Source organism: Nothoprocta perdicaria, unplaced genomic scaffold, assembly GCF_003342845.1.
Source record: "Nothoprocta perdicaria isolate Ctin4 unplaced genomic scaffold, notPer1 scaffold_68, whole genome shotgun sequence".
Lineage (NCBI taxonomy): Eukaryota > Metazoa > Chordata > Aves > Tinamiformes > Tinamidae > Nothoprocta > Nothoprocta perdicaria.
Genome location: NW_020455954.1, coordinates 1,322,796 through 1,337,336, shown reverse-complemented (window position 1 = coordinate 1,337,336; position 14,541 = coordinate 1,322,796). Strand labels below are relative to the sequence as shown.

Below are 14,541 nucleotides of genomic sequence, written 5' to 3'. Positions count from 1 at the left end.
TGTTTACCCTCGGTGCTACTTCCACGTTTACCCTCGGTGCTACTTCCCTGTTTACCCTTAGTGCTACTTCCGTGTTTACCCTCGGTGCTGCTTCCACGTTTACCCTCGGTGCTACTCCTGATGTTTACCCTCGGTGCTACTTCCGGGCAACTACAGGCCACTCAATCTCACCTCCATCCCCGGAAAAGTGATGGAACAGCTCATCCTGGCTGCTGTCTCCAGACACGCGGAGGAGAAGAAGGTCCTCAGGAGTAGCCAGCATGGATTCACCAAGGGGAAATCATGTTTGACTAACCTGATCGCCTTCTATGATGGAGTGACTTGTTGGGTAGATGAGGGCAGAGCAGTGGATGTCGCCTATCTGGACTTGAGCAAAGCTTTTGACACTGTTCCTCACAACAGTCTCATGAGCAAGGTTCAGAAGTGTGGGATAGATGAGTGGATGGGAAGGTGGGTTAGGAATTAGGCATTGGCTCGATGGCAGGGCGCAGATAGTGGTAGTCAGTGCTGCGGAGTCCAGCTGGAGGCCTGTAGTTGGCGGTGTCCCCCAGGAATCGATCCTTGGTCCAGTCCTGTTTCAACTTATTCATTAACGACCTGGATGAAGGGCTGGAGTGCTCCCTCAGCAAGTTTGCTGATGATACCAAACTGGGAGGAGTAGCTGATAGCCCTGAGGGCTGTGCTGCCATCCAGAGGGACCTGGACAGACTGGACAACTGGGCGGCGAGAAACCTCATGAGGTTCAACAGGGGCAAGTGCAGGGTCCTGCACTTGGGGAGGAAGAACCCTGGACACCAGTACAGATTAGGGGTGGACCTGCTGGAGAGCAGCCCCGCAGAGAGGGACCTGGGTGTCATGGTGGATGACAAGTTGACCATGAGGCAGCAGTGTGCCCTGGTGGCCGAGAAGGCCAACGGGATCCTGGGGTGCATTAAGAAGAGCGTCTCCAGCAGGTCGAGGGAAGTGATCATCCCCCTCTACTCAGCCCTGGGGAGGCCACATCTGGAGACTGTGTCCAGTTCTGGGCTCCCCAGTACAAGAGGGATGTGGAGCTGCTGGAGAGAGTCCAGCGCAGGGCTACGAGGATGATCAGGGGCCTGGAACATCTGCCCTATGAGCAAAGGCTGAGGGAGCTGGGTCTGTTCAGCCTGGAGAAGAGGAGGCTGAGGGGGGACCTGATCAGCGTGTATAAATACCTCAAGGGAGGCAGTGAGGAGGAGGGGGCGGCCTCTTTTCAGTGGTGGCCAGAGATAGGACTAGAGGAAACAGCCACAAGCTGAAGCATCAGAAGTTCTGCAGGTGCTTAAGAAAACATTTATTAACAGTGAGGGTGCAAGAGCCCTGGCACAGGCTGCCCAGTTGTGGAGTCTCCTTCTTTGGAGATCTTTAAAACCCGCTTGGATGCAGCCCTGTGCCATGTGCTCTGGGTGACCCTGCGTGAGCAGGGGGGTTGGACTAGATGACCTCTGAGGTCCCTTCCAACCTTAAGCATTCTATGATTCTATGAAAAGAAGACCAAATGATTAATTTTATTTTAGTATAAATAGCTAGTGCTAAGTATTGCTTAGTTGTGGCAGTGGCAATAGCTGCTTTTTTGCTTCTGCTGACGTAAGAGAAGACAGATTAGGAAAAAGTATCCAGGTTCATCCTTTTTCACCTTCAGTAGCATCATTGCTGTTGACTCATGCATTCCTATTTATTAATAGGCCGAAATTCTGACCCATGCTTTATTTAAGAATTGCTACTATTCATTATTTTCTGGTCTGAACATCTTTCAGACAAAGAAAAAAAAGACTCATTGACCATTTTGCTCTTGCAATTCTTTTATTTTAGAGGATAAACATAACTTATTTTTCTTAATAACTGTTGCACTAACTTAAACGCCCTTAATATCACTTTATTTGGATAGGCTGCTTGTACACATGGGTGTCTGGAAATGTAAGAGGGCTTGGAGATACTTGCTCTGGTAATTGGCTTGTTGCCACATACTATCAAACAAATTGCCAGATATTGATTCCATTTCAGCTCTCCTGCAAAATGAGTTCTGGAAGAAGTACAGATAACATCAGTGTTTCAGTTTTCTGCAAATAAAGATAAAAGTTTCTTTTTTTTTTCCCATTGAAATCTCTAAAAAATGTATCTAGCAGGAGTTTAGTTGTACATGCTACCGTAGTATCATTGATGCGATGCTGGGCTAGACAAGCACAGCTACTGCCTGCACTACAGATTAATATCTTTCATTAGACTCTTTAAAGCATAGCCAACAAAGGAATAAATGTCTTACAAATCGTTTTTTATTACCCCACAGTTTATACAATGAGATCCACATCAGTTAAAAGCATTAGTTGTTGCATTCCTGCATACCAAATCGTAAGCATTTCTCAGGGCCATCCTCAGAACGGCTGCTTCTAGAGAAAACCATCTAATCCACTGACAGCCAGCATAAAATTCTGCCATTCTCAGGGAATTACTGTATTTCTTGGTTGCTGTGGGCAATGCCTTGATGAAATAGCTACTCAGCACTGCCACTTTCCAAACCATGTCTTCACACAGGTTAAGCTATTAAATCTAAAGGAACAATTTTACTCTGGTGATGTCATTTGCAGTAACCTTATTCACTTGAATTTGATCTGGTTGGGAATAAAAGAAGAGTTCAAATAGATCATAGTTACTGTCTGCTTGACTCCTTTAGGAAACACACACCCACATTATCGTTCTTGCCATTTGAGAGTTCGTGCTCCTTCCAGACTTGAGCACATGAGCTAAAGTTTTAATATTCAGCTTTGAATTTAACAGGCAAGAATGGCTAGAAAATAGCTAGGAGCCATATTCAGCTGAGCCTCTACATCTAGTCAGTGGGGCACTTTTAATAGAAGTTGGATTTCCTTTCAAAAGCCTCCAAAATACATCTATAAACCATTGATTTCAGCATTTATTCAGTATGGCATCTCAGCCCCTGACACAAGAGGGAGCCTAGGGAGCCAGTCCTTGCAAATACCCCCTTTTGCTTGCTAAGGGCTTAAAGCATTTACAAGGGCTACAAGCAGATTCACAAGCTTGGTTTGGGCTTGGTTTACAGGTGAGAGCAAGGTGCATTAGAAGAATGGTGAATCTGAATTGTCCACTTCCATGTCATTACGCTCTACTGAAAGCTGCTTTAAAAAAAAATAGTTGTCAAGATATTCCTAAACACGTAAGGAAAGGTAGCTGTATCGCTGTGAGACACATTAAAGAAAATGCAAATAAAATCTGAACTTGAGAATAAAATCAGCAAAATGAGAGTGTGTGAGATCTAACGGTCCTTACATCTGCTAGGTTGACCCACCCCTCATGTTCTACCTGTGTTTTGTGTTCTGTTGAAGCCACTGAGTAGAACAAGAGAGGGGCAGCTTTCATGGATGGCACCTACATTAACTCTTTTTTGCAGGCCTACGTGTAGAGGGCCTCTTCAGAAGGTCAGCCAGCGTCCAAACTATCAAAGATGTTCAGAAGCTCTATAACCAGGGTAAGCTGTCACCGGGCCATTGCCTCACATTGGTAACAGCCTGAGGGCTCTGTTGAGCTTTTTTCTACAGGGAAGCAGTAATGCCAGCTCTCCTCCAATTATTTAATCAAAAGCAATTTGTAGCTTAAAATGTCATATGATTAAAGCACTCCTATAGAAACCTGAAAGGTAACAACAAGCGTTTAAAGCTTACTGAATAGTGAGTCATCAGTTGATTTCAGACTAGAGCTTCCAAAATCTGTATTACCTAATGAATGAGGAAGTTTGAGTCAAAAACGGTCTGCTTTTTTCCTAAATACTTGCATTGCCCTTGTAATCTTTATGTTCCTGCAGTTAGTTAAAAATTACCAAGTACGATGTCTTCTTGTCATTTTGCCTCCAGCATTTTTCCGTGGTTATAAAAAAGAAATATAATTTTACCTAATAATTTATGAAATGTATGGAAGTCATTTTGAAAGTCAGTGACTTCCCTGTGAAGCCTTTGTATGAAATGCCTTAATGGAGAGAATCTCTTGCAGCCAAATTAATAAAACTATGAAAAATACAGAAAGAAAACGCTAAGAGTTAACAGCAATTCAGAAGCCAAGAGGTTTTCATTTCTGTAATGTAAAACAGTTTTTATACATGACTTTATTATTTAACACACTTTTTCTCTTTTTTTCTTTTCCCCTTCTAGGCAAGCCTGTGAATTTCGATGACTATGATGATATCCATATTCCTGCTGTTATCCTAAAGACTTTCCTTAGGGAACTCCCTGAGCCATTACTAACCTTTGAGTGTTATGATCATATCCTTGGAATCACCAGTGAGTATAAATCAGTATTAGGAGAGTTTGTAGAACAAGTTGAACTGGGCCTGGCTAATTCATAATTACTGCTGTTCGCTGGCCGTGACTGGCTGTACATCGGTAGTCCTTCGCTGCAGCTTTTAATGGGCACCCTCGTAATCTGTACCTCAGCAAGACTGAGAGTCCATCCAGTAGAGGACAGTGGTTCAGGTATCTTTTCAGGATTTTAAAATATGGAGATTCAAAGTTGTGCTGTTTTTTTGAACATCGTTAGCTGCTTCAGAAGTCTAGCATATATATACTGGACATAATACTGAGTATATAAGGGGTAAATTTTCCCGCCATCATCACTTTTTTTTTCTTTTTCTTTTTCTTGGTTTAGCCTTTATTCTGAGACTGCAAACACATTGTTCAGCTAGATGTTGGTGAAGGACTACAGATTGCATTGTAAAGGCAATAGATAATCTGTTTCTTCTCTTCCATTCATGTTGTATCCCCTGTATTTGCTTTGCCTGATAACAGTGTCCCCTCTAAGTGATTTCCACTGCTTGTGCATTCAGAGGGCTCTAAGAACAAGTAGTGCAGCAGAACTAGTGAAGTACAGTGCTTTGCATCTCAAACACAAGCTCCTTTTGGGCTCCTCCAATGTCAAATTTCACTTCCATCCCTGGAAAAGTGATGGAACAGCTCATCCTGGCTGTTGTCTCTAAGCATGTGGAGAACAAGAAGGTGCTCAGGAGTAGCCAGCATGGATTCACCAAGGGGAAATCAGGCCTGACTAACCTGATCGCCTTCTATGATGGAATGACTGGCTGGATAGGTGAGGGCGGAGCAGTGGATGTGGCCTATCTGGACTTCAGCAAGGCTTTTGACATCATCCCTCACAGCATCCTCCTGGGCAAGCTTCAGAGGTGTAGGATAGGTGAGTGGACAGTGAGGTGAACTGAAAACTGGCTCGATGGAAGAGCTCAGAGGTTTGTGATCAGCGGCACTGAGTCGAGTTGGAGGCCTGTAGTTAGTGGTGCCCCCCAGGGGGTCAGTCCTAGGTCCAGTCCTGTTCAACTTATTCATTAATGACCTGGATGAAGGGCTGGAGTGCTCCCTCAGCAAGTTTGCTGATGATACCAAACTGGGAGGAGTAGCTGATAGCCCTGAGGGCTGTGCTGCCATCCAGAGGGACCTGGACAGACTGGACGGTGAGAAATCTCATGAGGTTCAACAAGGGCAAGTGCAGGGTCCTGCACTTGGGGAGGAATAACCCCGGACACCAGTACAGATTAGGGGTGGACCTGCTGGAGAGCAGTCCCGCAGAGAGGGACCTGGGTGTCATGGTGGACGACAAGTTGACCATGAGGCAGCAGGGTGCCCTGGTGGCCAAGAAGGCCAACGGGATCCTGGGGTGCATTAAGAAGAGCGTCTCCAGCAGGTCGAGGGAGGGGATCGTCCCCCTCTACACAGCCCTGGTGAGGCCACATCTGGAGACTGTGTCCAGTTCTGAGCCCCCCAGGACAAGAGGGATGTGGAGCTGCTGGAGAGAGTCCAGCGCAGGGCTACGAGGATGATCAGGGGCCTGGAACATCTGCCCTATGAGCAAAGGCTGAGGGAGCTGGGCCTGTTCAGCCTGGAGAAGAGGAGGCTGAGGGGGGACCTGATCAGTGTCTATAGATACCTCAAGGGAGGCAGTGAGGAGGAGGGGGGCGGCCTCTTTTCAGTGGTGGCCAGAGATAGGACTAGAGGAAACGGCCACAAACTGAAGCGCTAAAAGTTCCACAGCAACTCAAGGAAGAACTTCTTCCCTGTGAGGGTGACAAAGCACTGGAACAGGCTGCCCAGAGAGGTTGTGGAGTCTCTTTCTCTGGAGATCTTGCAAACCCGCTTGGACACAGCCCTGTGCCCCATGCTCCAGGTGACCCTGCATGAGCAGGGGGTTGGACTAGATGATCTCTCGAGGTCCCTTCCAACTTGAAAGGATTTTATGATTCTAAGAAATCAGCCTTGAGGCTACACTGCGACATTTTCCTAGATGTCTTTACCCAACCACCTAATTTCACTAGGTGTGTAGCAATATAATAATTATATTTATCTACTCCTCTCTCAAATCTTGTCTAGCCATCCCTGTGCTTAAAAAGTAAATGGTGGGCAGCAAACAGCAAGTGACAGCACATTTAGAGGTCCAGCCTCTACTGACAAACAACCTCAATATCAGGCATTTGACTACCTTTCTCCTTTTTTTCTCAAGAGTCTTCCTCTCAACAGTCTGGGAAGAATGAAATCTTTCTTTTATATACACAAAAAGTTATTTCCCTTTGCAGGGAAGAATTTTAAGCTTTCTAGAAAACCAGATTTTTTAATAATTTATTTCTATTTTTTCCAACAGCAGGATTGGCACGCAGTAAAGTTAGCATTTTATGACTATCATTTATATGAATAGTAGTGCCATTTTGGATACTACTTTGTTTAGTAAGAGTTACAGAAGCAAAGCAGTAAGCGCACACACACAGAAATTCAAAGTTTGGTGTCTATAACCAATAGACTATAATATTGGTTATAGACACCACTATAAACTATAATAACAAACTTAATGCTTCATCCATTTGAGACCTTGTCCTCTCTTATCAAATTTACTTACCCAAAGAGTTCAAGTGTTACTGCAAGCAATTTAAGGTGCATGCATACACATATACCATGTATTCTTATACTTTTGGGGGGTTTATTTACTCACGTATTTTGAAATTGTTCCAGCACGGTTGTCTTTGAGTGTGGAAGGTGACACCTGCATTGGAAATGTGTGGAAAGTGCTCTGCTCAGCTATGGAATCTAGCAGGAAATTTGGACAGGACATACCAAGACAAACTCTGATTTTCCTGTAAAGAAAGACAGTGATTATTTAAAGACCTTCGAATCTACTAATCAATAAACTTCTATCATAAAGGCCTCGTCAGGCACTGAAAGTTTTAATGCTGGCTGGGCAACCCCATGTAGTTCAGAAGACCTGAGATTTACTACCTGGTATTTGCAGAGAGTAGTAATTTGTCCTCCAGGCTACAGCCAGATAATCAGGGAAATAGTGAATCTTGCAGTAAAAGCACATGTTCTTCCAACACCTGCTTTTTGATGAAAACATAGTGCAGTTCCCTACAGAATCCACTAGCAAGCTCTTGATAAACATGGGGTAATGCTGGGGCAAGGGGTAAGTTATCCATATCAAGCCTGTTGCAGCTGGGAAAGGTGACTAAGATAATTCAGGTTGCAGAGAAATCTCAATTGCTACATGTTAGAAAGTGCAGTAGAGACCTAATCCTGAGATTCCTGTGTAATCCTGATTTTCACACAATGGTATGACAAGTTTACTGCATCTAGATATAATATATTCTAGATAAAATCCCATACTGCACCCATCAATGTAGCACCTCCGGGTGCTTTTCCTATAATAAACATTATTCATGTATTGCCTTTTAAAAAATTAATCAAATCATCATATTAATCACATATAAATCTGTCAGCACAATAAACAACTTAGAGCATTGAGAGAAAAAAAAAGGTCTTTTCACAGACAGCTTGTAGAAATAGAAGGTGTAAGAATAGTCACTTCAGGAAGAATAAGGGAAATGTGGATAAAGGAACTATAAATGCTAATTTTTACTGAATTATCTTTTGCTAACTTTCTAGACATCATGTTGCTTTGTGCTAGGGCTAAGTGAAAAATGAGAATAAATATTAAAAGTCTGAAATCACATCATTGCCACTTCGTGCTGTCTTTGCAACAATGATTTTTTTTGCCTTGCATAAACTTATGTGAAACATTCACTCCATGTAATTCTTGTTCATCAGTACCTTAAACATTGACGAAACACATTGAAAAGTGGTGTGAAAGAGAAGTCCTCCCTGAGGTTTTTTGTTATGCAGTATAATGGCCACTGTCTTGTTTTTGGTGGTGACTTCCCGTTCCTAAAAGATTTTAAGCTTGAGAACCAAGCTGGATTGCAGCAAATGTGTGTTCCTTCCCTGGGAACAGAGCACAGAAGGGAATTTTGAAGAGGTGTGAGCACAGGCAGCTGTCTCGGGATGATTTAAAGTTCATGTCCTGTCTTCCGAATGCCAGCAGAGCGGGGTGCAACATGCACATTGTATCTCTTACACTGAGAACCTGGAGATGCCCTGGTCTTGCTTTACGATACTTCAGAATGACAGTGAAAGTTTTCATCAGAAAGACACCCAATGTCACCACAGAAAGACATTTGAAAGAGTTTTTGCTGGGAGCTATGAAATAAATTGGCTGAGTGTTGACTAAAAATAAATAAATAGAAATTTGAAAGCTTGTAGTTGATTGATAAAGAATTTCTTCTCTGGTCATGAAATCTATACGAGTTCCTTTTTATCTGCTACTGATTCCTGAAATACAAGCTCCTTTGTAGAAGACAAAAAGTCTTGGGACAGAGTATTAGAGAAACTGGCAGCTTTGCAGTAATAAAATCATGTACGTGGCTCACCAGGGTGTAGCTTCATGTATTGAATTCGGAGCTCAAGGGAGCACTTAACGTGCTGGAGCTTTGGGTCTGCACGTGACCCGCTAGCTGCTTCAGAGCAAGTGAGACAGGCCAAAGTCACCTAACTTTTAGAAAAAGCATCAGCTGCCTGGATCAGGCATGGTTGTAATCTTCAGACCCTTCTGCAAATTTGTGTTAAGCTTCCATGACTAAAACAATTACTATATTCAAGTACAATCTTCCTGTCACCTGGAAGAGCATTTAAAATATATTCCAGTGCTTGTGTAAATCTAAGCCAGACAATTTAGGTGGTGCAAGAGCCTTGGTTGCAGTTCCAGCATTTGCCTATCTGCATAAGTAAGTTAATGAATCTGTGCAGGCTGGTCCATAGAAGAACCTTATTCTCACAAGTGACCATCTCAAAAATCTTTGTCCAAGACAGAAAAGTTTCCTGAAGAATCAGAAAAGTGATTTTATAGCTAGAGGAAGGTGTAAATAGCATTTTGGACAGGGCTATGTCTTAGCAGGAATAAAATAATTGTATAAAAATTAGACACCTGGATCAAGTTTGGGAAAAGATAATTGGATTTAAATGAAGAATTTTGAAAGTCCTTTTTAGCATAGAAATTATTATTTTGGCTATTTCACTGCCAGAGAATACTGGAGACATATACGATAGTCCTAAATAAGATAATCCAAAGAGATTGTTATTGTGTTGGTGAGGAACTTTAGAGCCAAATTCTGTGATCTGTTCTACAGATGCATAAAATTCTATCAGATATAAATAAAACTTAGTATTAACTTGGTGATATTTTGATGTTAAATTATACTGGTATTGACATTACAGGTGTGGAGAGCAGTTTACGAGTAACCAGATGTAAACAAATCATTCAGGGACTTCCTGATCACAACTACGCTGTTCTGAAATATCTGATGTGCTTCCTCCATAAGGTGAGTATGGGCAACATTTCCCAAGTCGAGCCATTTCTTGCTGAACTCCATTCTTGTTAATTCAACAGTTTAAATCAACCCAGAAAATGAAATTGAAGAATTTAAGGAGAATAGTAAGCTGGTTGTGCAAAAATTGCTGTTGCAGAAGACTCTGGCAACAGGACTGTTCAGCTCCAGTAAAAGTCAGTGTCAAACAACAGTCTTGGCCAGACTTTCCCTGTAGGATTCCCTCGGTGCGATAAAAACTGCTGGGTGAATTCAGACCCAACTGCATCTGCACTGAAGTGCTTAAAAGTAGTGTCCCCTTTCACTCCCCACTCACCTATGTCTGCTTTGCTGATTTCATTTGGGGAGTTTTCCTGAAGACTAGAGAGCAGAGGTTGGTGAACCTTCAGTACTGGAAAACAACAGGGTGAGTTTCCCCTTTTCTTTCTTCAAAGTGTATATCTCAGGCTGCCAAAGTGCCAAGTTAATTTATGGCATTTTAGAGAATGAAAAAAATGTTAAGGAACTTTAGAATATTTCAAAATGATAAAACATATTAAATCTTAAAAATATATTTTTTCATTCAAAAAATAGCCTCTCATTTTGTAACTTAATACGGTGTTCACTGGAAAACTTTGACCATATCGTTTTGCAAATATTTTTGGTATGCTTCAGGGTAGATCAAATCCTGTGTCTTGTGCCAAAATTTTCTAATTGCTGATTATTTTTTAATCCATTTGGGAAATCACACAAGTTTGGAGCAGCGATATCCTTTTGTTGCCAGATTTTGTTTGGGTAGAAAAAGACCAGGATAGGAGTGTGAATTTCCCCTCCCTTCCGCTTTACCCAACACGTTACCTTTTCCAAGCTGCGTTTTTCTAATCCAGGTGCCTAAAGCTGAGACTTATGGTCTGTGTTTAGTTGGCACCTAAATAAAGTGATGTAGATAAAGGCATCCTATGAGGCCACTAAAGCAGTGACTTCTGTGGGATGAGGCTGATTTGCACCGGTGAAGCAAATAGCCCTCAGTAACACTTCTTGGGCTGACCACATTTGCCGCGGTCTAGCCAGTGGCCTATTTCAGAAATGAGTACATCTAATCCCTTTTTATATCAAAACGCTCCAGAAAAGCAAGATTAAAGGAAACACATTGATATGACCCTGACTCAGACAGCACTAGAAAGACTCCTGCAATACCCACATGTTCGTTTATCGTTACTTAGCTGAACTCTCATGCTATTAAGAAAATCCTGGTGTCATTTGCTATTATTTTAGCAGCTGATCTCTCTCCACAGTGTTATGAATCGTGTAAGTGACTCTGTTCCCATAATAGATGCATCGTTGCCATGCAATTTCTAAGAGCTGAGCACTTGAGGTGTTAATGAGGTGTGCAAAAGTGCTACATAGTGTTTCCTGTAATTGGGCAACAGAACAGAGCATTATTTTGGAGTATGCCTTATTATGTAAAGCACAGCGGCAAGCTGATCCTAATGCCCACATCTGCAATTTTTGCTGATCCATAGCTTTTCATCCTTAACGTCTCAGGGAATATTTGCACTTGGAGAGGTCAAGGGAACGTGAAACAATCTGGAAGCTGGAGATTTCTATTCACTGCAGATCGGGGCGCTGTGCAAGCTGCCACAATTCACACTTTAGCACAGCACTCTTCCAATAATCCTGGTTTTTACCTACAAGTATCAGCCTGCTTACCTTTAAGAGGCAATTTAAACCTTCCATGAGCTCAGCCCCGAGTAGAGCAAGAGATACTTGTGGTAATTTCATGAAGGGGGATGAACTGTAATCACTAGATACAGCTTTTGAAAACTAAGTTTGATCCAAGCTTGTAGGAACACACACACAAAAAAAACCTGTTTTCTCTGCAGTCACATCCCCCTTAATGAAACAGCTCCTTCTAATCCAAGAATGCTATACCAGGACCACATGAGCCCCACAGAAGAAAGAGCCATGAGTTTCTGAGTACAGGTCCGATCCTTGGGGTGGGCTGTGCAGACTCATGCCGGCCACAAGCCCAGCGCTGAGGGACCGGCTGGGGCGCACGGTCCCCTTCACACCTGCAGAGCCCCCTCCCCAGGTGAGGCCCACAGCCATGAGCAGACATTCAGGTTTAAGGGGAAGGCACAGGTTGGTTTTCCCCCTAAAGCACTGGCTTTAGTGGCATCTGGAGACACGAGTGTCTGTGTCCCGCCTGCACATTTGGTGCAGGGGGGTGAGAAGCCCATACGGGTTTACAGGGCTCAGAGAGGTTTTCCTGCAGATTGCCTGGCAGAACGTGCTGTGGACTGTGGTTTCACAATTCTGAAGCCAGAAACCAGATCATAGTTCTCATGGAAATTTTCTTTTGGCAATGTTTTGTGGGGATCCCTGGAGCATTGGAACCAAGAAGCCCAATGTACGTGTATACTGAAATGTGATGGTAAGTGGCTTGTAAACATACAAGCCTTACTTGAGGACTAAGAAGACAACCTCTAGACTTTCTTTCAATAGAAGCTGCTGTTATTTAATGGTTTTGCTATACACATTACGGGGGAAAGCAGGAAGCCGGAGCTGTGCAGTGCTTTCTTGTCACACGTTTCAGTGATGTTCAGGCCATTTGCTCACGGATAAGATCTGGGTCCTTGGAGGACAGGCCTTTATTAGCTTGTCACGTTGGCAGAGCAGTTGTGTCCCCCCGTCTCCCCCGGGCTCTGTGGTTGCTGATTCCTCCCACGGGGGCAAAGGCTGTGACATGGTTATTTTTGTTGATCCTTTCTCCACTCTCTCTCTTTGTAATGTTCACAAAGTGGTAGCAGGTGGGATTCTTCTTCCTTTCTTTTTTTTTTTCCTTTTTGGAGTATTCATTATTTAGTTGTTCTTCAGAAGAGGTAAGAAGTGGTTTCGTGTTGTATTGGAGACCTTCTTTGAGGTAGTTGTCCAAAAAAAGAAGGCTGTTTCTCTGAGCGCATCAGAGTGCTGTTCTTTGTGCAGAAATGAAGGCCTTCAATGAGAACAACTAATTCACCTGGACAACTAACTCAGCAGCTCTGTGTTGCTGGAAAATGAGAACAGGTCAGGGAGCAGATCGGGATTGTCCTCACAAAACCTGTGTGGACAAAGCGCTGCGGCTGCTGCCGCGGGGCAGGAGCAGAGCCCGGGCCCACAGGGGCTCCAGCAGGGCCCATGTGCTGCCTTAGACGCCTCCAGACGAAGGGGAAGGAGACACCAAGACACACTGAGGTGCCCTAGACCCACGGGGGCTGCCCCATGTGCGAACGTGGCCAGGCCGGGCGGCTTGAGGGACTTGCAGCCTCTGCAGCTCTAGCGTGGGGGTCTGCCCTCCCTTGAGCTGCTCTCGCCTGAGGCAGGGGGAGGAGCACGAGGGCCCTGGTGCCTTTGCTCAGCGCTGAGCGGCACCCTGGGTGCTGCAGGGCCCGTGGGGAGTGTCCCGTTGTCTCCGCAGGCCACAAGGTGGCCTTGGCTGCTTGGTGTCTCCTCCCGGCCTCTGCGTGTTGGGATCCCGCTCCTTCGGAAGGGCGGTTAGCAACAAATGAGCCCTTTAGGACATGTAGCAGATGAAGCATTGCAGTCCTGATGGCCCGAGAAGGCAGTGCAAAGATTGGAGGGAGAAACAGTCCCTCTGATTGGGAAAGCTCATATGTTTGGGAAGCAGATGCCAAGGGAAAGAGCTTCCTGCTGTGCCCGAGGGACGTGAGCTGCTCTCGTGCCGAGCCAGCCGCTCCTCGCCAGGCCCAGTGCGGAGGAGAAGGCGGCTGCCAAAGGGCACGCAGAGGAGCGGCCGCTGCTCCGCTGGGGGTTGTGCACGCAGCAAGAAGGGCGCAGCCGATGGGAACGCTCCTCAGGGCCCCGGGGGCCTCAGGCTTTCCCTAACACCTCGGAGCTGCCTTTCCAGGGGGCTCGACAGCTAGGGACAGGGGCAAGCAGAGCTTTTGCTTTCCTGTTCCACCTCAGGTGTAGCAGGAAGAACATGTGGGAGATTTGGCCGATAGTCCCTGATCCTGTTCTGAGGAGATGACTTCAGAGTAACCAGGACATCCCGGTTTGAGACTGGGTGATCTTCCCATGACAGGTCACCAGCCAAGGATCAACTGCAGCCCTTGGCCTGCCAAGAATTGGCTGAGCCACCTAGGCCAAGAGGAATGAAGAGCATGGTCAGCTTGCTGCTCCTTAGAAGAGCAGGAGCTTGTCCGACAGGACCCCAAGGCCATGCCTTCCTGCAGATACCTGCATGCAGAGCAGGAGGGCAGAGCACCAACAAATTCCCTGCCGAGGTCGCAAGGAATCAAGGGCCTTGGTGCTCCCCAGTTGCATGCTCCTGTCCACAGAGGCCAGGATCGCCCAGGAAGAGGACAGACTTCAGTGCTGGGCGTCTTCCTGCATCCTGCTTTCAGCCCCACTGCTTTGGAGGAATTGGGCCAGAGTGAGGGGACGTAAGCCCTTGCAAACAGCTTCAGAAGTCCTAGGGCCTTGCTGTGTAAATGAAGTGGTGCAGAGGGATAGAAGAGCCGTTTGTTCCCACTGTGCTCCCTCCTCTCCCATCGCAGATAACGATAGAGTCTAGACAAGCTCAATGCATGCTGCTTTCCCAGCATTAGGAAATGGCTCAAGGTGGGGGTTTTTCTTGCTTGGCTTGGTGACACCTGATGTTGAACCTGATGGACACAGATGCCGTTGGCCCCACAAGTCCCAGTGAAGCTTTTAGGAACGGGGTGATGGGGTCAAAGTCTGCCCGGGCACGCAGCTCCTCCCGCAGAGAGGGCAGCATCTTCCCTTCCCTTCCCTTCCCTTCCCTTCCCTTCCCTTCCCTTCCC

At 45.2% G+C, this 14,541-nt stretch overlaps 1 protein-coding gene across 1 annotated transcript in view; it reads left to right on the top strand.

Annotated features, from left to right (window-relative positions):
- The window catches only part of ARHGAP8 (Rho GTPase activating protein 8), a 59,264-nt gene extending 52,017 nt beyond the window's left edge, over nucleotides 1-7,247 (top strand). The window contains exons 11-13 of the mRNA XM_026050354.1: nucleotides 3,428-3,505; nucleotides 4,182-4,310; nucleotides 7,035-7,247. Coding sequence (XP_025906139.1) covers nucleotides 3,428-3,505; nucleotides 4,182-4,310; nucleotides 7,035-7,162 — 335 coding nt within the window. The 3' untranslated portion in view covers nucleotides 7,163-7,247. The remainder of the gene's footprint in view (nucleotides 1-3,427; nucleotides 3,506-4,181; nucleotides 4,311-7,034) is intronic.
- The last annotated feature ends 7,294 nt before the right edge of the window (nucleotides 7,248-14,541 follow it).